Source organism: Thamnophis elegans, chromosome 4 (genome assembly GCF_009769535.1).
Source record: "Thamnophis elegans isolate rThaEle1 chromosome 4, rThaEle1.pri, whole genome shotgun sequence".
NCBI classification, from domain to species: Eukaryota; Metazoa; Chordata; class Lepidosauria; order Squamata; family Colubridae; genus Thamnophis; species Thamnophis elegans.
This window is the reverse complement of record NC_045544.1, coordinates 92337192-92364018: the sequence shown is the minus strand read 5'-3', so window position 1 is coordinate 92364018 and position 26827 is coordinate 92337192. Positions and strand designations below refer to the sequence as shown.

The 26827-nt window shown below is 41.3% G+C and overlaps 1 protein-coding gene across 1 annotated transcript in view; it reads right to left on the bottom strand.

The window, feature by feature from the left end:
- KCNH1 (potassium voltage-gated channel subfamily H member 1) overlaps positions 1-26827 on the bottom strand; it is a 207091-nt gene that overhangs the window by 171577 nt on the left and 8687 nt on the right. Inside the window, exons 2-3 of the mRNA XM_032216574.1 lie at positions 10098-10221; positions 7513-7619 (exon numbers count right to left, since the gene is read on the bottom strand). Of these exons, the coding sequence (XP_032072465.1) occupies positions 7513-7619; positions 10098-10221 (231 nt within the window). The remainder of the gene's footprint in view (positions 1-7512; positions 7620-10097; positions 10222-26827) is intronic.

Genomic DNA, 26827 nt, shown 5'->3' with positions numbered 1-26827 from the left:
ACTGAGACACCATAATCTAGACAGCCCGGGCTGCTAAAAATGAAATTGGTAAAAGTGTATAATATTTCTCTTAATTATATTGGTACAGTAAAGCACAATACTGAATGCTGTTAACATAAGAGATAGAAATGCCTTTTGAAACTCTTAAGCACTGTTGAAATTGAACGTTGTTAACTGCATCAGATCATGCCAGACTACTCTTATTGCGTTCTTTGACAAAGTGACAAAATTAGTGGACCAGAGGAATGCTGTTGATATAGTTTACTTGGACTTCAGTAAGGCATTTGATAAGGTAGACCATAACCTACTACTAAATAAAGTAGAAGAATGTGGGTTAGACAGCATCACCACCAGATGGATTTGTAACTGGCTGACCAACAGCACTCAACATGTAGTCCTCAATGGAACTGCATCTACATGGAGAAAAGTATACATTGGAGTACCCCAAGGATCTGCTTTAGGCCCAGTACTCTTCAACATCTTCATCAATGATTTGGATGAGGGAATAAAGGGGGAGCTCATCAAATTTGCAGATGACACCAAGCTGGCAGGAATAGCCAACACTCCAGAAGACAGGCTTAAGATACAGAAGGATCTTGACAAACTTGAACATTGGACACTATCTAACAAAATGAAATTCAATGGTGAAAAGAATAAGGTTCTACATTTAGGCAAGAAAAACAAAATGCACAGATACAGTATAGGTGGTACCTTGCTCAATAGTAGTAACTGTGAGAGGGATCTTGGAGTCCTAGTGGGCAACCATTTAAATATGAGCCAGCAGTGTGCAGCAGCTGCCAAAAAAGCCAACACAGTTCTAGGCTACATAAACAGAGGGATAGAATCAAAATCACGTGAAGTGTTAATACATTTTATAATGCCTTGGTATACTGCATTCAGTTTTGGTCACCACGATGTAAAAAAGATGTGGAAACTCTAGAAAGAGTGCAGAGAAGAGCAACAAAGATGATTAGGGGACTGGAGGCTAAAACATATGAGGAACGGTTGCAGGAATGGGGTATGTCTAGTTTAATGAAAAGAAGGACTAGGGGAGACATGATGGCAGTGTTCCAATATCTCAGGGATTACCACAAAGAAGAGGGAGTCAAACTATTCTCCAAGGCACCTGAGGGTAGAACAAGAAGCAATGGGTGGAAACTAATCAAGGAGAGGAGCAACTTAGAACTGATGAGAAATTTCCTGATAGTTAGCACAATTAATCAGTGGAACAGCTTGTCTCCAGAAGTTGTGATTGCCCCAACACTGGAAATCTTTAAGAAGATGTTGGATAGCCATTTGTCTGAAATGGTGTAGGGTTTCATGCCTAGGTAGGGAGTTGGACTAGAAGACCTCCAAGGTCCCTTCCAACTCTGCTATTGTATTCGTATTTGTATCAAGTGTAGGAGCCCATATATGGTATTTGCATTTGTGATATGTGATACATCATAGTATTGTTATCTATCATCTATGTATGTATGTATGTATGTATGTATGTATGTATGTATGTATGTATGTATGTATCTTTCTTTCTATCTATTTATCTATCTATCTATCTATCTATCTATCTATCTATCTATCTATCTATCTATCTATCTCTACTTACCTACCCACCTAACTAACTTCTCTACAGCTAAGTTTATGACACAGGAATATTAATTAGGGATTAACTCCTTTAGCATTAAAAAAAAGCAGAATATACAGGGGAAGAGTAAAACTATGATATGGGGCTTCCTGAGATTAGTGTTTGACATCATTCCTTCAGCCCCATGAATAACATTTTGGACATCTGAAAAGACGCTATGTGTTCTGCCATTGAATCCTTTTTGTGGGGTTGGTACAAGGGCTTAAGGAGCTCATTGTAGGATTGTAGTATTTTGAGTTATTATAATCCAATGCTACCGCTGAAGGCTTCATACCATCCCAGAAAATTGGCTCTCCTCTGATTGCTTGAAAACCTGCAAGAATGGAACAGTCATGGGTCCAAGAGATAGGTTGTTCCATTGCTCAATAGCTCTCCTGGTGTATTCCCGAGAAATCCTTTGTTGTAGGCTACAGTAACTTATGTTTTGAGAGTGCCTCTGGATATTGTCTCCCTTCTATTCCACATTCAGTTTAAAACCCACCAGGTGACCTGGGCAAGATATCTTCCATATATATTCTCTCCAGCAATAGTACTCTCTCCTCTGCCAGGTTATTATTCAGAATGATTATCCTATGGAAGGAGGATCTGACGTCGCAATGACATGACGTGCAATCTTGGAGCTCCAAGATCACAGTCGATACTTTTGCCACTGGATGGTCCTTTTGAACCTAAACCATCCTGAAGAGACGGTGACAGGGAAGAGTATGTCCTGCTGATCTCAGGGACACCGCGAAGTCCCTGATTGATCCAGGAGAATCTCTTTTTGCTGGCGACAGAAGCGCAGCCATTGCAGCTGCTGAAGTTGGAACAGCTCCGGAACGGGAGGAAAACGGAAAGAGAAAGTGTGTCCATCTGGCGAGGAAATCTTATTATTAGAAAAGAGACTCCCCCCCCCCAAAATTAAAGCTAAATTAAATTTGAAAACAGAAGAGAACAAGTGGTGAAATTAAGCTACATTAGACAGTGTGTTATCCTTTTTTTAATTTTCTTTTATGGATGAAACTTTTGCAAATGTTTCCTTTTCTTTAAATTGAACAGATTAGTTTTTCTTCTACTACTTTTTATATTCTTTTTTATATCTATGGATTAAAATCTTTTTCCTTATTTTTATAATGCTGGATTGGATGGGTTTTTTTGCTCTATTTAAGAATTTTGTTTTCTTTAAGCCTGGAATATAAAGAAGATATAAAAGGAATACAAAGAGGGCTGTAATAACACAGGGAAAGGAAGTAACACTGCCACTTGGAGGCTGGAGCTTGAAAATATTGCCTTTTCTTTTTTCTCTTTGATCATTTGACTTTGCATTTCAAGGTTCCTCAGCTTGTTTACATAGAGTGATAGTGAGAAGAGCATGGGTTGTTTATACAGGTGCTCTTTGGGACCTTTATTGGCAGCTGGAGTGGAGTGAAAACAAAGTCTTATCTTGAAAGATTATAAATGAACTTGCTTTAAATTTAATGAATGCCAGAGTGGCAGTGTTTACAAGTTGGAATGGCACAACATGAAAAAGAAACCTTAACATTGCATAAGATTATGTTTGAAATTCAAAAATTATTAGAAGTAACAGAGAAAATTGAGAAGAGTTTGGAGAACATAGAACAGTAAAATTTGATGGAAAAATTGAGGATGTTCATTAAATGAAGAAAGTGGAGGTCGGAGTTCTAAAAAGTGAAGGAATAAATAAAGAGACAAGAAAACTGTTGATACTGACAGTGAACTGAGGGTGGTTGGAAATGGAAAGAGTGAACTATGGAAAGGGGAGTTAGATGGACTGAAGCTCTACCCCAGATTTCAAAGTATAGAAGAAGAAAAGAGAGAAGAATTGATGGAATTAAGGAGAGAAATTTTGTCAGAAGCACTAGTGATAACCAAAGATAAGCTGATCGAAGAAGCAGATGGAAAGTTTTGAGCTTATACAAGATATGCAATAAGCAATAAGTTGCGAAGAGAAGTCCATATAAAACTTACTAAGGAAATAACCAGAATACTAACACCACAAATGGCAAGAGACATAAGACTGCACTATTACTGGAAAGACACAGGTTGATGTAATGAAACTTATAATAAAAAATTAAGTCAAATTTAGTTAAATTTAGAGTATTATGTATAAAATGAAGTGATAATGGATACAGTTAAATAACTGATTGATAATGATCATAATGCATATATATGTATTGGTTTGATAAGAGGAAATTTGATATATATTGCAAATGGTGACTACGAAAGGAGGTTTAGAAACTCTGTTATTAAATATAATAAATTTTTATTTAGAACATGTTATAAAGATGTAATGTTACTGGATGATATTGGGAAGAGCTAATGGAATGCCATTATATGGTTTTGCTTTAAATCTGGAATATTTTATATAAAAGGACGTAAAAATAATTATAGTCAAATGAAGGTTGAGGTATAGTGATAGTAATATATATAAATATATTTGATTTAAAATATATAATTTGATATGAATTGTAGGTGATGCCTGTGGATGGGATGCACGGAGGTTTTTATAAGAGCCGAGGTGGCGCAGTGGTTAAATGCAGCACTGCAGGCTACTTCAGCTGACTGCAGTTCTGCAGTTCGGCTGTTCAAATCTCACCGGCTCATGGTTGACTCAGCCTTCCATCCTTCCGAGGTGGGTAAAATGAGGACCCGGATTTTTGTTGGGGGCAATATGCTGACTCTGTAAACCGCTTAGAGAGGGCTGAAAGCCCTATGAAGCGGTATATAAGTCTAACTGCTATTGCTATTGCTATTGGTATTGCTATTTATAACCAATCGACCCACTTTTGATTGGTTATATACCATGGAATATGGTTTTGTGTTTTGTGTGTGTGTGTGTGTGTGTGTGTTTTGTCTGTTTGTGTTTATTCAAAAATAAAAAAACTTTATAAAAAAGAATGATTATCCTATGAGGTAGGTGGGCTGAGAAAAAAATGACTAGACTACTGATAAATACATACGTAACTGTGGAAACTAAATTCCCAGTTAGGTACGTATTGGGTAGGTAATTTCCCTAGTTTCCCTAGCTCTTGTCCAATGCACAACAAAATGCATAAAGCTATTGTTAAGTTCATAACTCTTCCAAAAGCTGCCACTAAATTGCAGGTTTCAATATGATGGGATAGGAGTCAATTTGTTGAGTTGGGAGGTTATAGAAATGGAATACCTAAACATAAATAAATATATCCTTATATACATGGGAAGTAATTAATTGCATTTATTTTTATTTCATTTTAAACTTCAGTTTCAGTGGAAGCTTCTGTCCTGGCCTGATCTATTCTTTATTCAGGCTGCACCTACTTTTCAGAATCTGTATCCAAACACAGCTTACCATGGCCAACAAGAAAAACTATAACCATACACATTTCTGCCTTATCCACTGTACCACACTTGGTCTAACTCTAAATAGTAGTGAGGTTAAAACTTTGTATGCTTGGGTGAAAAATGCCACAACATGGCATCTTCTGATAAAACTGAATAATACAAAAAAGCAAGTCAGATAAAAAGAAGCATTCCACATAACTACATTTCTCTAATCCACATGTATGGTCACCAACTTGGATAGATTTCAAATTTTGATTAGACAGATTCAAAGAGCAAAAATATATCAATGATTCCTAGTTGGTATGGTTAAATCTTACTCCCACTGGACACCATATACTTCTAGTTAATGAAATCAACTGTGAGGACATATGATCAGAACAATGTATAACGTATGTTTGTGTGTAGCTACTGAGGCTCTGGCAAAATAATACAGAACTAGATATTTTGATGCGGTCCAACAGGCCATTTTTAATATGATGCTTTTGTTATGCTTCTGATCTGGCAATAACCCCAATTCACTTGCTCAGATTTAGTTTATAGCAGTTTTTCATGCTAAGTATGATATGGAAGATTATTGTAGTGTACAAACAAATCCTTCTTTGATACTCCTGGACTTTCTTACAGATTGATAATGAACAGGTCTGTGCAATAGGACTGTTTCATCCAGAATCCTGCCTAGAGTTGGCAACATCTCTTATTATAACCTGATAGGCTAAAAAGAGAAAAAAATAAATAAAAGATGACAAAAGGCAATGATACAACGCTGAGTATTTACATGATTCTTGTAAGAGTTGTGCTGAGTCTTTGAAAACGGCCAAGCAAATCTAACGATGCATCCAGATTGCCAGTACCATTCAAAGCCACGTGTAGCTTATTTTGAAGTTCCTCACATAAGTACATCACAGCTGGGACTTTATGATGATCACTGCAGGGAAGCCAACGACTAATTAAGTTGGAAGGCTGATGCACTCTCATTCTTCCTATCCCTAAGCAATTTTTTTTAAATTTGTAGTTCTTATGCTAGCAAATGCCAGGAACCTCTGGTAGTTTCTCTAGGGTTCTTCAGTCAAAAGATTAGACACAGTGGTTATGCTAGTGTGAAAGACAACTTGCCTCAGAGGAGAAACCTTCTGCTAAAATAAAGTCATGGAATTCATCGACTCTGTTACCAGTTTATGGAGAGAATTAAAGAGGCACAAAGGACCAGGATTCTCTGGTTCTTCTTCTTAGTAAAAGATGAAATCAGGATGTTGGGTGGACTGGAATCAACTAATTTTTTTCCCTCATGGGACATTCCAAATGGAAATTGCTTTTCTGAAGTTGTTGCTAACTATCAGGGATCAAGATAAATCCAGACAATGTAACACTCTGTATTAAAGGCAATATCCCAGTCCGTTTTATGTAGTTTTTTTTAAAGGATCCATAAAAAAGATTCTCAGCTATTTTCATTTGTAATTTTTTTTAAACATAACATACATTTTTCTAACATACTTAGTGATCAATGTAAATCCTATAAGATGTATTTGATTTTACATGTATCATACATAAATATCATTTGCTACAAAAATTATCTGATATAAACATTTTAAATATACTGTACAGATACATATGTAAGTTCTTTTTCTTTTTTTATATAATTCAGGGCAACTTTCAAAAACATATGAATTCTTTTTCCAAATGTGGCCTTATTAAGAAAGAGGCTTTTTGGGTAGATTTGCCTGGTGGCGAAAAGGTTAGAATGTAGTACTGCAGGCTACCTGCAATTTGGCAGTTCGAATCTCACCAGGCTCAAGGTTGACTCAGCCTTCCATCCTTCCAAGGTGGGTAAAATGAGGACCCAGATTGATGGGGCAATATGCTGACTCTGTAAAACTGCTTAGAGAGGGCTGTAAAGCACTGTGAAGTGGTATATAAGTCTAAGTGATATTGCTATTTTTAACTGGAAGTAGACACCAAGAGATTGGAATCTATACCACCACTTGTCCCTCTGGAAAACTGCTTCCATGGCAAGTATCTTTGATATCTCTACTAGACAACCTGGGGTGGTGAAGCAGGCAGGTGAAGAATGAGTATGAAAATAATGGTATAATGTGATTGGGTCTTTATATTAGAGAATATAACATATGGAATGAATAATTAAGCTACTTTCTTGGGGAAAAGAATCCAGGTTGTTGCATACATCTTTTTTCCTAAGTAAAAGCTGTTGGGAAGTCTTATGATGGAACTTATAAGTTCCTGGTAACCCAGGTGTTAGCACATGCCTTACCAATGTTACTCGATCTTCCAGTTTATCATTGGGTATGAAGGGTGTTCCATGTGAAAAATGTATTGATCTTGAAGTGAAAAGTAGAAAAGGCAGTTAGCATTGCAAAAATCATTCCAATGTAACCTGCTTGTTTTCTTAATAGGTCAGAACTTCACATATCATTGGGAAACTATTCATGAAAAAGAACCGGGAGAGAAATATCTACAAGAGCCATTCCTGCAACAGTGGCAAACCCATTTCAGACAACATTGTTGAAAAAGAAGCCAGAAAGTTAACTTACTATTTTTCTTGTACATCAAGATTTCAAATGAGTTCACCTCATAGTTCTCAAACGTTTGCCGAACCTTATCAATTGTGTCTTTATCTGTCAGCTCTCCATACATGAAACTGAAAGGAAATAAACAAAACAAGACAGATGAGAATCACAAGCAAGACCTCATAGCAGGACAGGCTTAAATTGTATTCAGTATTCTTTGAGTACTCTTTCTGGACTCAATTTCATAGAAAATAAGATTGGCTGGTTTGCCTTATATGCCACTCCAATCAGCAACTGGCACTGAGAGGCTTACTAACCTTGCTCAATAATATTTTTTAAAAAAATATATATATATATATAACCACCATAATAACAATTTGTTGTTAAGTGAGGTTATTAAATGATATTTGTCTGCTACTAAACCACATTCTGTTGGTGGAACCAATTCCATTTTCTTCCTGTAATTCCCCAAATCTGTTCTAGAGGTTCGATGACATTTCAGAAGAGATGTGGATAGTGCGGAGGGAAGGGTAGCATGATGAAATCCTATCCTGAGTAGAAGTCTACTTGGGTGTCTTTGGATACAGCTGAATTGGGGGAAGAGATTCCTCTCGGAAAGCCATTATATGATAAGAATTTCACAATAAATATTGGCTCCTGCATGTTATGTGCTTCTTTTTGGTGGGCCATCTCTCTGCATGTGTATTTGCAATGCCAGTGATGGGTTCCTACTGGTTCGGACCGTGGTTTGGTGGCCTGGGTCGCTGGGACTGGCAGCAACCCAGGCCTGCCACGCACTCGAACCGGTTCTCCAGGAAGTGCTGTAGGCACCACCATCTTGTATTTTGCTTCTGCACATACACAGAGAAATATTTATTGCACTGCGCATGTGCGTGCAGTGCGCACCAATCGCACATGCAGCAAGCACCCGCATGGCATGCACGGCACACCCACAAGCGAACCGGCAGTAGCAACTGCCAGTAGCAACCTAACCCTGATGTGCACTCTTAGAAGCCATTTCTTCTTGGGGAACTGAGGAATTCAATTTTCAAGAGAAAAGACTATGGAATGCTCAAATAGAAGATTGTGGGCAATTCCCAAAAGTGTAATTCCCCAAGATTCTTGGCAACAAGTAATGGCAATTAATGTGCTATAAAACTACATTAAGTTCATGGCAAGAGAAAGGATAAAAACCTGATTGGTACAAAAAGGAAGACTCAATAGTTGCTTAGCTCTGTAGTGCTACATTACCCACTGTGAGAAGGGTGGGAAGAATCAAAGAAATGAGGAGTCAGCGATGGCAAAGAGTTTAGCACAGCAATTTCATACTGTGTTTTATTTAGACACAGGGAATTAACTTTGCACTCTTTCTTCAAGAGTATCAAAGATCCCAACTTCTCCTCTTCCCAAGAAACTGATTTTAGAGTTTTGACAGTGGCAGCACCTAAATAACCTCAGATAACTTCAAAAAGTGAAAATAAGTTCAGTATGGTTAGTACTCTTATAAAAAAAACACCTAGGAGTCCCACAACACTGTCTGGATATTTTAAAATATCTTGGAAGAAAGTAAGAGTAAACCAGTTCCAGATTGTTGCTAGAAAACAATTTGAATTGTTTTAAAATTGAAGATATTATGAAGCAAGTGGGAGAAACTTTTTTTTTAATATTAACAATTCCACTGTGAAATCTGAATCCAGTTGGTAAAAGGCTATACTGAACAATATGGCTGCACAACAAACTGAGAAGGGGAGGGGGAAAGGGAAGGAGAAAAGAGGAAGGGAAGGACGGTAGATGGGCATCCACATGGCATTGTTGGCACAATTTCTTACAAAGGACAAGAATGTAAAACCAAAACTGCATAATCAGTTCCTCAATAGTATTTAAAGTAGGAGTTAATTAATATACCATTTAATAGTATGTTAAAAAGTGGGAGAGTAAAGAAAGAAAGAAGGTATGACAATTCTGTTAGGTCAAAAGTTCATCTGAATAATCTCAACACTTATTCATTATGACACATGTGAGCCATAAAATCTGGGAATGTAGGGGTTGTGATTTAACATATGATGGGCACTAAACTTTGAAGGTAGGGTTACAAGCATGACTTATCAGTGGGAAATCAAGACTCATTGTAGATTGTATTTTAAGAAAATTTGGATCCAAATCCTTGTTCAGCCCTGTAGATTGCTACAAAACTCTGACTGAGCAAATGAGAGCCAATTTGATGTAGTGGTAAAGGCACCAGGATACTGTGAGTTCTAGTCCTGCTATAGGCACAAAATGAGCTAGGTGATCTTGGGCCAATCATACTCTCTCAACTCAGGAAGGAGGCAAGGTCAAACGACTTCCAAAATCTTGTCAAGAAGTAGTTGCCAGGAGTTAAGATTGACTTGAAGATACATACGCAATTTCATTTAAATGGGAACACCTTATATATAAGCTTCTTGGAAGATAGAAAGGATCCAGAATGCTGTTCCTTCTCTGATATCAACAGTACCCATTCTGTGATTTAAAATGCAAGGGACTCTTGCTTGACCAAGAACACGGATATATTACCAGTTATTTTATAGAAATATAAGCCTGTAACTGTAAGCAAGCCTGTACTGAAATACCTGCAGGTGCTGCTCTTTTGCATAACTTCTGCTCGGTGGTATCCTGACAGCTTGCAGAATCCATCATTGCTGTATACAACAGGCCAATCCACTATCTGCGCATTACCCAGGACAAAATTTGTATCTGTTTGAAACAACAGTTCTATTAGACGAAGAAGTTCCATGGCATATTGATTATACAATAGATTTTTCCTTCTTCTCTTCTATACGTCAATTATTATTTGGCACAAAAGAAACGTGGTAATCTTACTTTCCCCCCGCATTTATGTTTATATATGTTCCCACCTCAGAGATTAAAAATACTCTTTGGCTTGAGAGGCTTGTTTTCATTCCAGCAACTAATGGCTAAATTAGGTATGACATTGATTGCCTGAACACAATCGCCATGTGTGTTTCCTTTTTAGAAGAACATTAGAGTAACTGCAGAGTGGAGAAAGAAATTGACTCGCCCCTTTCATTCCCATCTTGGTGTTGATTGGATTGCTATTTGCATCTACAGTTCAGCAACTATTTCGATTGTCCTTGTTGGAAACTGAACTGATAATGAATTAATATTTTGACATTGTCACTGTGCTTTCACATGTCTTGCATCATCTTTACTGTGACTATTGTTGATATGTAGCTCTCCTGACTTCATAGTGCTATGCAGGCATATGCAATGAGAAAACCTGGCACTGAGTAAATCATTCTAATACAGGCCAAAAGCCTATCCTAACCTTAGCAGCTCATTGGTTCAAACAGGGCGTGTATCAAGAAACTGATTTGTACAGCATAGCTTTTTCCCCTAACAGCTGACTTTATAAACTGTTCCAGGAGATCTTGGGTTACTGTAGAAACTAAGAAGTGGTTTTTTGGTGGGAAGATTGGTAAATAATATTAATAAGAATAATATGAATGACAGTTGGTCTTACCTGAACTGTTATTTTAAGAAGTGTTTGCAGGATGGGCCAGAGATGGTATTATCACAGCCAATTGGCCTTGAGACTGGGTTGAAGCTGAAGCCATGCCTCTGGGCTCCTCTCCTTTGACTCCAGTTTCAATGCAATATGCGCTCCGGAGATCCTAAAAACAAGTCACAAAGGAGACACCTCCATCCCACAATACTGTCTATCTAACCTAGGGTGGGAACTGGCCCATCCTGCAAAAACTTCTTAAAATAACAGTTCAGGTAAGACCAACTGTCATTTTCCAGAGTGGGTTTGCAGGATGGTCCAGAGATAGAACATACCCAAGTTCCGTCCCAAGGGTGGGCCCACACTTATCTGACAGGATCTGTTGCAGGACCCTGCGGCCGAAAACCGCATCAAAAGATGTGAAGGCATCCAGCCTGTAGTGCCAGATGAAGGGCGACGGGGATGCCCACGTCACTGCCCTGCAGATGTTTTCTATAGGGGCCTGGGAGGCCCAGGCCACCAAGGTGACTGCCCTCCTAGTGGAGTGGGCCATGATGCTGGCTGGAACCAGCAAGTTCTGCACCTCATAGGTGAGAGCAATGGCCAAATGGATCCACCAGCTAATGGTGGAGGGGGAGACCCTCTTCCCTAGCGAAGAGGGTTGGAATGACACAAACAGAGCCTTAGACCTATGAAACTCTGCCGTCCACCTTAGGTAAATCCGTAAGGCCCTTCTTACATCTAAATGGTGCCAACTGTGCTCCCGCTTCCTGGTCGGGTCTGGGCAGAAGTCCGGAAGAATCACCTCCTGAGCCCAATGGAAGACTGTGTTTACCTTTGGCAGGAAAGCTGGGTCCAGGCGCAGCACTACCCTGTTATTGTGAAATGTGCATAGATCCTCCCTGGAGGAGAGAGCCCCCAGCTCTGAGACTCACCTAGTTGAGGTGATAGCCACCAGGAACACAACCTTACAAGTGAGGAGCTTCCAGCTAACCCTCCAGAGTGGTTCAAAAGGCTCAGCCATAAGGGCCTGTAGCACCGTGGGAAGGTGCCACGTAGGAAACCTGTGGACTGGTGGTGGACAAAGGTGGGTCGCCCCCTTGAGGAACCTCTTAATTAAGGGCAAACAAGATAATGGAGTGGGCTCCTCCCCAGGTAGCACTGTGGCCAGTGCCGCCAACTGTCTCCTAACCATGGCTAGGGACAGGCCCTTGTCCAGACCCTCCTGGAGGAAATCCAGGACTTGAGGGACCGTGGCCATGGAGGGGGTCACGTGGGTGGCCTGGCACCAGGAGACAAACGTCTCCCAAGTGGAATCATAAATCCTGTTGGTTGACTGTCTGTGGGAGGCCTCAATGATTCTGATCACTTTTGGGACAGGAAGGCGCCTCTCAGGTGCTCCCGCTCAATCTCCACACGGCCAGTTGGAGCCACTGTGGATCTGGATGGACCAACTTCCCCTGTAGCAATCTCACCTCCCCCCTAGGAATCCTCCACGGTCTCCCTGCCGACAGACTCAGCAGGTCCGCGAACCAAGCCCTCCTGGGCCAGTAGGGGGCCACTAGTATTACTTCGGCCTGCTCTCTGACTACCTTCTGGATGACCCCGGGAAGGAGAGGTAAAGGGGAAAGCATACAGCAGCCCGACCGGCCACTTGGATCAAAGGGTGTTGACCCCCTCCGTTCCCTGAGCTGGGAACCAAGAGAAGAACTGCAGCAGCTGAGTGTTGGATAGAGTGGCAAACAGGTCCACCACCAATCTCCTGAACCTCTGGCAGATTCTCTGGAAGAGCTCCTTGGACAGACTCCACTCTCTGTTGTCTACTGTCTCCCGGGTCAGCCAGTCTGCCTGATGGTTGTCAACGCCGGTGATGTGTTCCGCTCGGATTGAGCACAGGTGTTTCTCCACCCAGTATCCCAGCGACATCACCTCGGTGTGCAATGTCCTGGATTGTGTGCCCCCCTGTCGATTGATGTGCGCCTTTGCTGCAACGTTGTCTGATGTGATAACCTTCTACTGAGGTTTGGAACTGTCGTAGGGCAAGGTGGAGTGGCCGAAGCTCCAGCCAATTTATGTTGTGTTGAAGGTCATTCTTTGACCACCAGCCCTATGCCAGCTGGGAGCCTACGGTCATCCCCCCAACCGAACATGCAGGCATCCGTTGTCAGTATGAGGTGCTCTGGTTCCCTGAATTCGCAGCCCTTGAGCAAAGCTGGGGACATCCACCACTTGAGAGACATCAGCACCTGCGGCGTCGCTGGTACCTTGAGCGTCGAGTTGCTGGAATTGGCCCTCTGATATGGCAGCAGCCTCCATTGGAGTGTCCTGGCATGTAGTCGCGCCCATGGGACCACTTTGATGCATGAGATGAACTTTCCCAGCAAACTGGAAATAACGGCTACAGGAACACAACAATCCTTCCGGATCTGGTTAATTAACTTCAACAAGATGGACCTGCGGTCCAGGGAAAGAAACACTCGACCCAACCAGGAATCAACAACCGCCCCCAGGTGTAGGATTCGGGTGGATGGGGAGAGAGTACTCTTCTCAAAATTAATTGAGAACCCTAAGCCCTGGAGTGTGTCAATGACCTACTGAAGGTCTGACTTAGTCTGAGCAGGAGATGCCCCCTGGACAAGGATGTCATCCAGGTAGCAGAAAAGCCTGATGGGAATCTCCCTCAGATGGGTGGCCACTACTGCTAACACCTTGGTAAAAGTCCTGGGGGCCGAAGCCAACCCAATTGGTAGAGTCCTGTACTGGTAGTGAAGCCCTAAATAGGAGAAACGGAGAAAACACCTATGCTCGGGGAGGATGGGGATGTGCAGGTAGGCCTCCGTGAGATCAATGGATGCTATGTAGTCCCCCTCCCGGATCCCTGCCAGAATGGACTTAAGGGAAGCCATCTTAAAACGTCTATACACTAAGAATTGGTTTAGGAGCTTTAGGTCTAAAATGGCTCTCCATCCCCCCGATGATTTTGGCACTAGGAACAGATTTGAATAAAACCCCTTGCCCGCCTGGTCCTAAGGGACTCTTTCTATGGCCGCAATGTTGAGCAGGTGCTGGATGGCTTGCCGCATCTGCTGGCACTTGTCAACATTCTTGGCCAGGGGAACACCTGGAAACAATTTGGGGGAAGGGAAAGGAATTCCAGGCGGAGACCATGGGTCACCGTACTGAGGACCCAGGCATCCGTGGATATTTCCGCCCAGGCGTCTGCAAACAGAGCTAGGCGGCCGCCAATGGGTAGGGTCGTGGGCGACATACTTGCCCCAGCAGAAGGGGTGACCACCCCATCCTCGGAAGGGCCATTTGCCATGATGCTGGAAGCGGGGTCTGTCCCTATTGAATCCCCTGTGGGATGGCCTATCCGTCCTGCCCCCCGGGTACCTGCTCTGGTGGCTGTCCTGTTCCTGTGGTCGTTGTGCTGACCTACGATAGTAGGGCATGGACCTCTGCTCTGTCTTCTTGGTCGATGTTGGAAGCGCCTTCTTCTTATTCTTATCCTCCACCAGGAAGGGGGCAAGGGAAGTCCTGAAGATAGCTGTCGCTAGTTGCCACTTCACCTTGTTGTCTGCCTACCAGCCACAGAGCCACAGGAGGTGGAGTGACGGACAATGCCATAGTCCTGGAAGCAAACTTCATGGTGTTTAAGGTAGCGTCACTGAGAACTGAGCAACTGCCACTAACTTGTTAATGTCCTGGTGTAGGCATACGTCCTCCGGTGGAATGCACGCCTGAATCTGCTCCATCCAAAGGATGGCCGTACAGTTGAAAAATGAGGCAGAGGCTGCCGCTTTAATGGCCCCAGTTGATGACTGGAAGGTCTTCCTGAGGATCATCTCCGCCTTCCTGTCCTCTGCCTTCAGGGTGTCTGCCACATCCTTGGGTACCAGCGATGCTGGGGCAGCCAAGGCCACCACCAGCAGATCCACAGAGGGCATCTGCAATGCTTGGGAGAAATATGGTTCAATGTTATAGAACCGTCTGTCATTGCTGCCTGGGGTGGGGAAATCCCCGGGTGTCTCCCACTGCCTCTTAACTACTTCCAGGAAAAGGTCGGTAACAGGAATCTTCTCCTTAACCTCTTTGGGCTCAGAATAGACCGTGCCCTGGGGCTTCCTTGCTGGCTCACCTTCCTTGGCCCTCTTACCCCACCCCCCCAGCTGAGCAGTGGCATGCGCCTTGTGTAGGGGGGACTGGAACAAATTAGGAAGGAACAATCCCGTGAAGGCTGGAGGTTCAGGGTCCAGTTCCTCCTTGTCCTCAGGGAGATCTGGGTCACACTGCATCTTGTCCCCCAGATGCAATGGCTCTTTCAATGATGTTCTGAAGGCCCACAGGCAGGTCCTCCATATCCACAGAGTCCCAGCTGGATGCCCTAGGGACCTGACTATGGCTGGGGGTAGGTGCCAGGGTTGGCCTGGATGGATCTCTACCTCCCAGCTGAGTCTCTAGGGATAGAAACCCAGGCTGGTTATCTACCTGGTCAAAATCCTCCATGGAAAGGGGAGGGGAATGGGCAACTCCCCCACTTCACTCCCTCAAGGATACTGGTGACCTAGGGGGAGAATCCTGCCTGGAAGGCCCACCTAGGGGTGACCTGGACCTGGAGGAGGAGGGACTGATCCTGCCCTGCAGAGCCCTCAACCTCTCTGTCCTGGAGAAAGTTCTCACCAAGGCCCTGTGCCTCCTAGCTTCGTCTCTTTGAATGGCATGGGAAGGGCGAGTGTCAGCCGAGGCTTTAAGCCTCCTGGAAGAGGCAGTGGGATGCTGCCTGGTGGAAGTCCCCTCCCCAGGAGTCATTGTGGGGAGGGGATCTACCCACCATCATGCAACTACTTACGACCACTTCTCGTGCTTCCTGCAATTCGCTCCTCACCCCCACCTCCGCAGCTAGAATGGCAAGGTCCTCACTCCTTTCGTGAGCCCTGAATTTTAAAACACCACCAGGGCGCGTTTTGGGGTTGCTGTGGCTTCTCAGGGAATCTGCTGCTGCCATGCTGCTTCCCAGCCACCTCTGCCGCTCCTGGGGCTTCTGCAGCCTTTGTCCAGCCCATGCTCTCTTCTGCGCCCTCTTTTAATGCTGCTGCAGTGAGGCACACTCTCCTTTTAGGCTTCTGGGCTGTCGGGCTGGAAACCAGAGCCCTTTAGCCCCCACCGGCGGCGATCTGCCCTCTCAGGGCTTCACGTGGTCGCCGGCCAAAATGGCCACCGGGACAGTGACCCAGCCATTGGAACCTCCAAGCCTTGAGATTTAACCCCTGAGTAGCTGGAACAATCACAGCTAATGGCAGGGACTTACTGGGAAGTGAAGGAAGGGTCTCCTTGTAAGAAGGAAGCAAGTTGAGTCGAGGATGGTCCAGAAAAATTGAATCAGATCAGGAGTCACGAATTTACAATCTCTCTTTGGCCAGACTGGATTGAAACTGGAGTCAGAGGAGAGGAGCCCAGTGGCGTGGCTTCAGCTTCAGCCCAGTCTTGAGGCCAATTGGCTGTGATAATACCATCTCTGGACCATCCTGCAAACCCACTCTGGAAAATAAGAATAAATACAATACATTTCTCTAAGAGAGAGCTGGCCACAAAAAATCAGTGTTCTCCTATAACTGACAATTTATAAGGAAGCATGGAATCAGAAATTATTTTATTTTCTATGAAATGAGGACCCACATATACATAAAATATCCCATGCCTCATAGTTTATTGCAGATGTGTGTATATCTTATTCTAAATGAATTAAAGGAGGCTGGGTAGCAAGTGCGGTGATATTATAAGTACAAATTTGACAGATATGAAGGTCCATTTTTGTAGGAAAATAATGGCAATATTAGAAAAAGAAGCATACAGAAAATCAGAATCTATAAAAGCAGAAACAATGAATTTACATGTGATTTAATTCATTAGTGATCATTTAATATAATTAATATTAATTACTTTATTACAAGAAAATATTACAGTATAATTTTGCATATGTGAAACAAGATAATTAACAATGATAATCATCACATCATTTTTCACTAGTTATTAGTGAATAGGATTAATATGAAAATACAATTTTTTAAAAAAAATCTTACATTTCTTGATCTTGTAATAGATTTTTGATATTTGTAAATCATTGACTTTAGAAAGTATATTTTCAATTTCTTTCTCCAAACTTAAACCACTGTTTTCCCAGCCAATTTTGTCAAGTAAATCTGAAACCGAATTACCATGTTTCCCCAAAAATAAGATAGGGAGGGTTGTATTTTCTTTTAACACACACACACTCACACACAGACAAAATAAGCACTTGGCGTTATTTTGGGGGAGGTCTTATTATTTTTGAGGTGCAGGAGATGGCAAGCATGGTCACCTCATGGCTGCTGTTGTGTTACAATATTTTCTGGGAGGGCTTATTTTCAGGGGGAAACGGTAGCAGATTGGCTGCTTTTGAGTCCAGGTTCTTACTCTTCCAAATTTGGCATGAATTGATATTGCACAGTCAAGAAACTAATGCCTTTATGACTGGGATTTAGGCTCAAAGTCTAGGGCCCTAAATCACCATTCAGAGAGTAGCAAAATTTGATGGCTATGGCAGGAGCAAAGTGGCCTTATGTCAGAACCTGGTTTGCCTTGGATATGCAGATATTCATAAAATGTGAGACCACCGAGCAACATCAGTCACTGAAGTCCACAGTCCCAGCTGCACAATGGTGGGTTTCAAAAAATTTTAGAACCTCTTCTAAAATTTCTGTAGGTGTGGCCTGCTTTGTGGGAGTGGCTTGCCAGCCATGTGACCGGGGGAGTAGCTTGCCAGCCATGTGACTAGGGGGGCATGGCCAACTTGTAAAATGTGGTGAAACTCACTTAACAATGCTCTTGCTTAGCAACCAAAATGTTGGCTCAGAAATTCTGGCATTTGAAGCACGCAAGTCTTAAAACTGTCAAGTTACAAGACCCTTGACCCTAACCCTTTAGAAAAAAACCCAGGGGTGTTCAAACTTGATAGCTTTAAGACTTGTGGACTTCAACTCCCAGAATTCCTCCTCTCACTCTTCATCTTGATGATGTGCAGACAGGTGGGGGGGAGGGAGCTGGAACGGTTCTAAACGGCACTGTAGATTTGTGGAACCTCTTATATAGAAGAGGTTAGAACTGGCAGGAACCCACCCCTGCAGCTGCACCTCTAAACCCAATTATAGTACAATTCTGTTTCAATATTTGGCAGTCCATTTGTTAGAAAATATTTGCAGCCAGAAATTTTATCCAAGTAATGGCAAGGGTATTAACAAAGCCATAATCACCATAAGAAGCAAGTCAGCAATTAAGCTCAGCCTGTTACCTAATAGCACTCTGATGATTTGCCCTATTCTACAGCTAGTCTGAAGAATCATGTGTTGGCAGCATGATCTTATCAGGAAACAAAGGCAATATGATATACATCAAGTATGACCAATATTAACCAGCAATGTTATTCTCTGGAGATATTATCTTGAATTTCAAAGTCATTAACAGAATGTAGCACATGATGTCACATTTTCCATGGTTACATCTTTTTCTGTCATTGAACCATTATATGCAACTTACCAGTGACAGCCTATAAATTATTACAGAAAGTGTGCCCTCACACTATATCCTTTCATATATGCATATGAAGGGTTTCTGAAATGTTTCTTTATTCACAGGATCAAAAGCAGGGAGGAAGCCCCTCTCAATGAAGTCTGCTGTTTTCTCCTCTTTTCCAAATATTTTAATAACTTAAAAACCACTAGGCTGCCTAAGTTCTTTTTCTTTTCTTTTTTCAGTGCTGTGATACCTAATAGATATTGATCTCCACCAAAGTCCGAATAAGTATTTTTTTTTATTTTGTTGCAAGCTTAATTTCAACCAACAGCAATAATTAATGAAGATCAAAAAGTCCTGAGATATTTTTTAAAAAAATCATATTATATTAATTTGTGGAAAAGGTGGGAAATTATTAACAAAGCAAGAGAATTGTTATTTCTGGACAAATACAGTAAAGAAAGACTTTATGTATTGTGAACTTTTATTGCCTTAGCACAAAACTAGAAGAGGATAGGAAACTCTTCCCAAAGATCAGGTTACCATTTCCCACAAATAAGATTTATAAAACCTGCTTTTGCTTTGGTTTGTTCACTGTTCAATGGTTAGGTGATAACTTTGATATGTTAAAATGCTTCCCAATATCACAAGACTGATGTTGTTTCCAGAAATTAATCACTACAACCTTGCCTTTCTCTTAAATAGATACTGAATGTGCTTACATTACTTGATAAATAAATATTCAGAACCATCTTGACTCATGTAACAATTTATTGTGTTTCAGTGGTAGTCAATACGTGCAGTATTCATGCCAGGAGTTATATTTGTAAATGTATGCAACATCAAGATCCTTGCAATGCAACAGTTATTCCTATAATTGAGGTGACATACAAATTGGTATAATAAATGACTGTATTGTTATAAGAATACAAAAAGCTGCATTATGCTACATCAGAATACTTATGTGAGTATTGTTGACAGTATATAATTGGCAATGAGTTTTATATCAAGCAAAGTGAGAATGTTCACAATATATTGAACCTAGGGTCATTTGTGTATCATATAGAAGCCATTAATGTGTCTCTGGCTGTAGTTAGGTATCAAGTTATCAACTCTCCAGATGGGAGCTCCTGGCATTCCAACTCCTTGCAAGAATATATCCTTGCCTGAAAGCTGCAAATGGTTTAGAGGAATAGACCAAGAAGGAGCAATGGGGATAGGGGTGGGTTGCTGGCGGCATTACTGACGGTTTGGTGTGCAAAAATTTGCACGCACATTTGCACCTAAAAAGGTCTGGGCATGCACAAAATGTTTTAAAAGAGGAAAGATTACATTTCTGCAATGAAAATTGTTCTGTGCATGTGCAGAACCAAAGTCAAGATGGTGGCGCCGTAGGAGAACTGGTTCGGGGGGGGCGCGGCAGGCCTGGGTCGCTGCCGCTTCCAGCAACCCAGGCCACCAAATTACTACTGGTTCGGCTGAACTGGTCCGAACCGGTAGGAACCCACCTCTGAAAGGGGAGCAAAGTACACTAATATCAGGAAAATAGTTGTCTAATGGGTGCTGGGGGGGGGGGGGGGTTAGTAGATTTTTTTTCCTGGCCCTATAAACAGTTTTCCCCAGATACATTCTAGATGGTTTTCCCCCCACTTTTTAGACAATGTTTAAAAAAGTTTCTGAAGATTTCTTTCAGTCATTTACAACCCTGATCCCAAACCATGAGTGGCGAAAAAGCAGTCAAAGCTGTTTTAGCTTATAAATAAACAGTAACAGAATTGAAACATGCTACAGAGAAACTCTATAAGGAACCTTTAGCTGAGATCAGAAGATCTACCATCTACTTAAATCTGTCCAAAAGTAGCTCTAAGACCAGCAGTAGTAAGTTTCATTTAAAGAACTAAGGGTAGGCAAGCAACTTATAGCTTTCAGCCAAATCCCAAATGTTGCATGCAAGAAATTGGCTTGGGCCTCTGGCCAGTGACATGTTCCTCTCTCAAAACCTACTTCGTGAGAATAAGTCAAGAAGCAAAAGAAAAATCAGGATGAGAAAGAGGTAAATGAGTAAGAAATCAATAAAGGCGAAGAGGACCATTGCTCAGTTTAGCTTAGGGCTTTTACCCACTATGAACATGCAGTTTGAACAGATCAGGGAGAAGTTTTTCAACCAGTCTACTATAGCAATTGGGTTTTCATGCAGATAAAACATTTGAAAGCAAATGGTTTGTTAAGCATGTGTGGAGGCTTCCAAATAAAAAGAGCTGAGGCTCAAAATTGTAATCTTTCCTAGGGGTGGCTTAATGTGTGACAAAGATGCATGCATAAGATTTTTATACAGTTCTACATTGCTATTTCTGCATTTCATTTTTGGAAAAAGAAAAATATTATTCATATGGCATCAGATGAGACATTATTGCTATCATCAGCAACAGAAAGACACAATCAGGGAAAATGGAACATTCAGATTTATAAACTTTCCTCTCCCCAAAACTAAGAATATCCTTTTTTCCATGAAAAGTTTTTCTCATGCAAAAAGCATGCAAAATTCAATCCAACACAACTTTAGTGATGTATATCCACTGGTCAAATTCATTTACAACTGTTAGAAATAACTTTATGTACCCTTTGCTGAGAAATATGATGACAATATAACAGCAGGACATTTTAACTTCACTCCTGCATTGTTATATCTCTTTACTTTTGCTTAGTTTGTTGCAGCACTTTCCACTAACAGAAAAGTATGTTTAGCTTTACTATAATTAATACCTCAAACAATTTCTCCCAAATTGTCTTCATGCAATCCAAATCCTATAAAGATCAAACTCCTGTTAGCTGTCTACATGGTCCCACTAATCTAGGCTGCAAGAACTGGAATACTAAAAAGACAATACTACAGGTGGTTCTTGAGTTAACCAACAGCAGTTGCGAGCAGAATGATGCAGTAGTGAAACATCATGTCCCTTCTTGTGATCTTGATGCTATCCCTCTGTTGATGCAGCAGTAGTCCATCAGGACACCTAGATCCCTTTCACAGTTGCTACTGTTGAACCAAGTACTGCCTATTCTGTACCTGTGCATTTGGTTTTCCTGCCTAAGTGCAGGACTTTACTTTTGTCACCACTGAATTGCGTCTTGTTGGATGTGGCCCAATGCTCAAATCTGTCATGGACCACCAAAGCCAACCACCAAGAGTTATATTCTGGAGTTGTTTTCCATCTTAGGTGCTGAGGATCACACTATCTCCCAAAGTAATCTATAACTGTAGCCTTGGACATACTGAATACTCAGAAATCTCAAGGGCCCATAAATTGACTCATCAGTGTTGTAAAGTAACATGGAAAATGGTAAGCAAAGAAGTCTGTTGATATGTCTCCCATTATATGCCTTATTTGCTGAGGGAGTTTTTATAACCTACAAAACCATCAAGGTTCCCTGAACTCCTTCCAAATCCACTATGTTGTTCTAAAACTGGCAAATGAAAACAAACACAACTCCAATAAGAGAATACGTTTTAGGAAGAAAAACAAGATAAACATTTATTTTACTAGATGCAGATAGCTTCTGGCTAAAATAGTCACTTAAAATCAACATCCGTGGCCTAACTAAAAGGCCTTCAAGAAAAGCCAGCACAATTTTTATTTTGATGCCCTTAAGATTTTACTCATCCTTCCCTCCATCTCTATTGCTGAACATGATCCTTCCTTTTTTCTCCTTAGCTCAGCCTTGCTGAAACAAAAGACAAGGAGCATACTACTAGCTTTAACTTTATTGTAAGGTTACATTACTGTAACAAAATCTTAGAAGTCTGGAAATACATCTCCTATCACCTTTACAGTCCAAGAAATCTGAATTGGGAGTGTTGCTAAAGAGCTGTACAGAACAGTATCAATAACCCTGTTATGTTACCAATATCTGCATGAAGCCTGACTGACGGAATCAAGAACTCTTACAATCTGCATGGCTTGATCATTTTCTCTTATATATTACTGTCAGGTGACAAACGAAGGCTGAGTGTTTGCAGAAATGATTTGAGATAGACCTCAAATAGGTAAGCAGTCCCTGGATTGCTGCGGCTATGTATCTGGGAGAATCAGCCACATCCTCTATTTTCTTTGCTAAGCAGACAGTTTGATGGGGGAGAAATGAAGGCAAGGAGGATTGATTCTCTCCTAGATTGCTTCTCAGCAGGGAAAACCACAGTAACAGAAACCATGATGATGTCCCTCTCTCTCCTACTTATACACACACCTCTCTACCAAGAAAGGTGTTGTCAAATCCAGCCAGCTTTCCAAAGTGGAAGGAAACAAGAAAGTTGAATATTGCATTTTCAGGCCATTCCTAACCAAATTAAGAGCCCTTGGGTTTCCTGGAACTAAGAATATGGACTCATATCAATCCCAGAAGCACTAGATTTTATTGTTGCAGTTCTTTCCTTGTCTAGAGCAATTGACTCTGGTTCTTCCCTTGCTAATCCATTGTTAATAGTGGGTTGGAGTCTGTTGTCAGACCATTCAAAAAATAGGCTAGTTCAACAATTGGTTTTGCCACAAAGAACCACAACTCCCAACAGAACAGGTCAGGACACAGAAACTAATCATATCCTGAGAATATTCAGAGTATGTTAGTAGATCCTTGTGCCTATCAACTGCAAAGAAGCACATTTTTGCTAAGTAGCTTACATGTCATGATAAAGCTTGAAGCCAGCAAGCAGATTGGTCCTTCTGTCGCTGGTTCCATGGAGCTAATTTTCACCATCTGGCTCCAATAACTTGTTTATTTATACAGCCTGCTGCAATCCAAATCAACTCTTGACACTTACCTAATATACCCAATTTAAAACATTTGTAGTAAAATTTAAAAATTAAAAACAATTAAAATAAAGCCAAACCCCAAAGATAAGGTGACCAGTTTTTCAGATTGGTAAAGAGGGACACCATTGACCAGGGGGGGGGGGGGCTTGATTAAAAATTTTATATTTTGTCAAACATGACCCCAGGACACTGAAACCATCATAAATACGAATCTGTTGCCAAACATCAACATTTTGATCAGGTGACCATGAGGATGCTGCAATGGTCGCTAAGTGTGAAAATGGTCACTAAGTGTGAAAAATGGTCATCAGTCACTTTTTTCAATGCCATTATAACTTTGGTCACTAAATGAACTGTTTGAAAGTTAAGGCTAGCTTGCATTATAATGCCTTATGCTAGCTTACATTTTCAAGAGAGAGAAGCTAAACTCCTTGTTAGAATTGAAATAGAAATGAATAGAGTAGAGTAAAGTAGAATAGAATAGTTTATTAGCCAATGTGATTGGACACACAAGGAATTTGTCTTTGGTGAATATGCTCTCAGTGTACATAAAGAAAAATAAAATAGTAGGATAGTAGGATCCTTGCTGCACCAAGCTCAGAAAGTAGCGATCCCACTCTCCCCCACACCTCCTCTTTCTGAAAGAGGAGGTGCGGTGGGGGATCCTTGCTCATCAAGCTCAGAAAGCAGCGATCCCACCATCTCCCACACCTCCTCTTTCTGAAAGAGGAGGTGGGGTGGGGGATCCTTGCTCAGAAAACCTCCTCTTTCTCCCTCGCTGCGCTGCCGCCGCCAGAAAACCATCACTCTCCCTGCAGAAAAATGGTGTGCGTCGGTGCGCGCACGCACAGGAGGGGGGAAGCTTCGCCCCTCGTCGGGCGCTGCAAGCGAGCCGAGCGGAGAGAGGGAAAACACTGCCTTCTAAAGGCCACATCGGGAACGACACTTCAGAGAAATAAAAACTTTTTTTTAACGGCGTCCTTTTTAAAATTGTTTTCTTTCTTTTGGAAAATCGGGACTTTTTGAACATGCTGCTGTACACGGGACAAATTATTAAAAATCGTGACTGTCCCGCCAAAAGCAGGACATCTGGTCACCTTACCCAAAGATCAAATTAATCAGTAAGGAATGTAAAAAATAGAAGATGTCCAGGTCTAAATAGAACACTCTGCAAAACAGCTAAAACATAGCACTGCCTGCTACAGCTTCTTTTACTTGCGTGAACTTAGTGAGAACTAAGAATATCTTCTTCCAAGATGATCTAATAGATCATCTCATTGGAGCAGATAGTGCCGTAGGCCCTCAGGTATCAAGCCATAAAGGACTATAGAGATGAAAGCCAGCACTTTCAATTTCATCTGACAGCCAGTAAAAGGCCTGTTGTGTTGCTTTCCCAGAGTTACATGCCAGTTAGTAAAAGCGTTCCTATATTCTGGATCACCTCACTGTAACTTCCAAGTGGTCTTTAATTAAACCCATTTATAGCACATTGCAATAGACCAACTGGGTGATAATGAGGGCATCAGCTCATACTTCCTACAGATGGCAGCTATTTCCATCCCATGAGCTAAAACAAACACAATGGCCATAAGGCACAAGTGATCAAAGGTGGGGAAGAAATGTGATGTGGAGTAACAGTGGATACCTGGGAAACTGAAAGGATTTTGCTTTTCTGCTTCTCTTTCCTTCTTTCAATACTGTACCATGTATTGTAGACCATAACTAATGCTTTAATAATTGAGAGAAACTGGAGCGGTGATAATATAAAGTTGACAAAATCCCCTTGAAGTCTTTTCCCTTTATAGTATTGGTTAAGGAGATCTGACACAGAAAATGGGGAAAGTGATAATTGAAATGGTGTTAACTTAAAAGAATTATACTAAAAGTCTTTTAAAAACTTAAGTAAAAATATAAGAATGAAGGGTTTAATTTTAAAATGTGTTATTATGTGATTTTGCTGTTCCAAAGAAAACTTTGTTCAGAAAATACAATATACTAGAAACACTGCATTGCTTCTCAGGCCTTCCCAACAAGGATAAAAGAGAATTTGCTTACCAAAGCAGTATGGAAACAGGTCCCTCTAGTGTTTGGTGTCAGGTGTCTACACTACCAAGATACATGTTAAACCTGCTGTGCTATATTATTAGAAAAAGCATATCAGAATAACAGAGTTGGAAGGGAGCTTGGAGATCTACTAATCCAACCCCCTGTTCAAGCAGGAGAACTTGCTTTTTAAAATTCTTAAAATTCTTTTAATTTTTTATTTTTACGTAAATTCTCAATGAATTTACAAAAATATACATTACCGCATAAAAGAGTAATCTGCAGCCTTCAAAAACAAATTAAGATATGATATGCAACCTATTCTTAAATACCACAATTTAAATTTACCTTTTTTTAAAGGGCAACAGTTGAAAAGTCGAGTATCATGGAACAGTTGCTGTATAAACCCTGTATAAACTCTGATTTTTAGGTCAGAATAAAACAAAACCATTTTACGATCCATATGAAAGAAAGCCACAAGTCATACAGACACTTAAGCAAAGATTTTAATTAATGTCTTATTCCACTAATTTCCAATTAGTTAATTTCCAATTAGTGAACAAGTACTTATCAAAGAATGATCAGCAATCTTCCCTTAAGGTTAAAAAAAAAAGTGCCTGTTTCTGTATACGTGTGAATAGCTTACCAATAGAAGAAATTGAGCTTTTCTTTTAAAAAGTTCCAGTGTTGATTTTGCCCAGGGAATAATACCCTGAAATCAGCAGTGGTGGGTTCGGGCTGGTACACCCCAGTACGGGCGTACCGATGACTGCTGGGAGCAGCAGGCACCATTCCGGTACAGTGCTTCGGAAGGCCCGTCTGCCCATGTTCCTTACCTGTATTTGATCCAACCGGGCCATTTGCGCACACGCATGGAGTGTATGGCGCCCGCACAATGCTCCACCAAGCAACTGGAGCATCATGAGCAGTGGATGCACATGCATGTACACTGCAAGAGGACGCCCGGCCCCGTCACAATGAACTAGTTGCGATGGGATCCGGAACCCACCACTGGAAACTGATTACCCAACTGATTCATTTGAGTTCTTACCTATAGAGAACATTTCCTGAAGCAATGCAAACCAGTTGAGACAACAGATTTCATGGGGGCGTCACTTTCCTGCTTCCTCTTCCATATATTAATTTTTTTTTAAAGGATACTATGGCTACAGAACATGTATTTTGCTAGACACACCAGTCTCTTCAGTCACAGATGGCCAGGCTCTTATTGACAGCTGCCACCATCAGGAACTTTACACTTCAGAGTATGAACTGTATCCTTTTTTTTGCAACCAGAAAACATAGTTCATTTTCTCTCCAAGTGAAATGTTCAACAATACCTTATCAAAAATGGCCCTGAATCTCCAAGATCATATACATTTGGAGGAGAACTGACAGTGGCTCTCTTTAAACATCCATTTCCATATCTGAAGGCCAG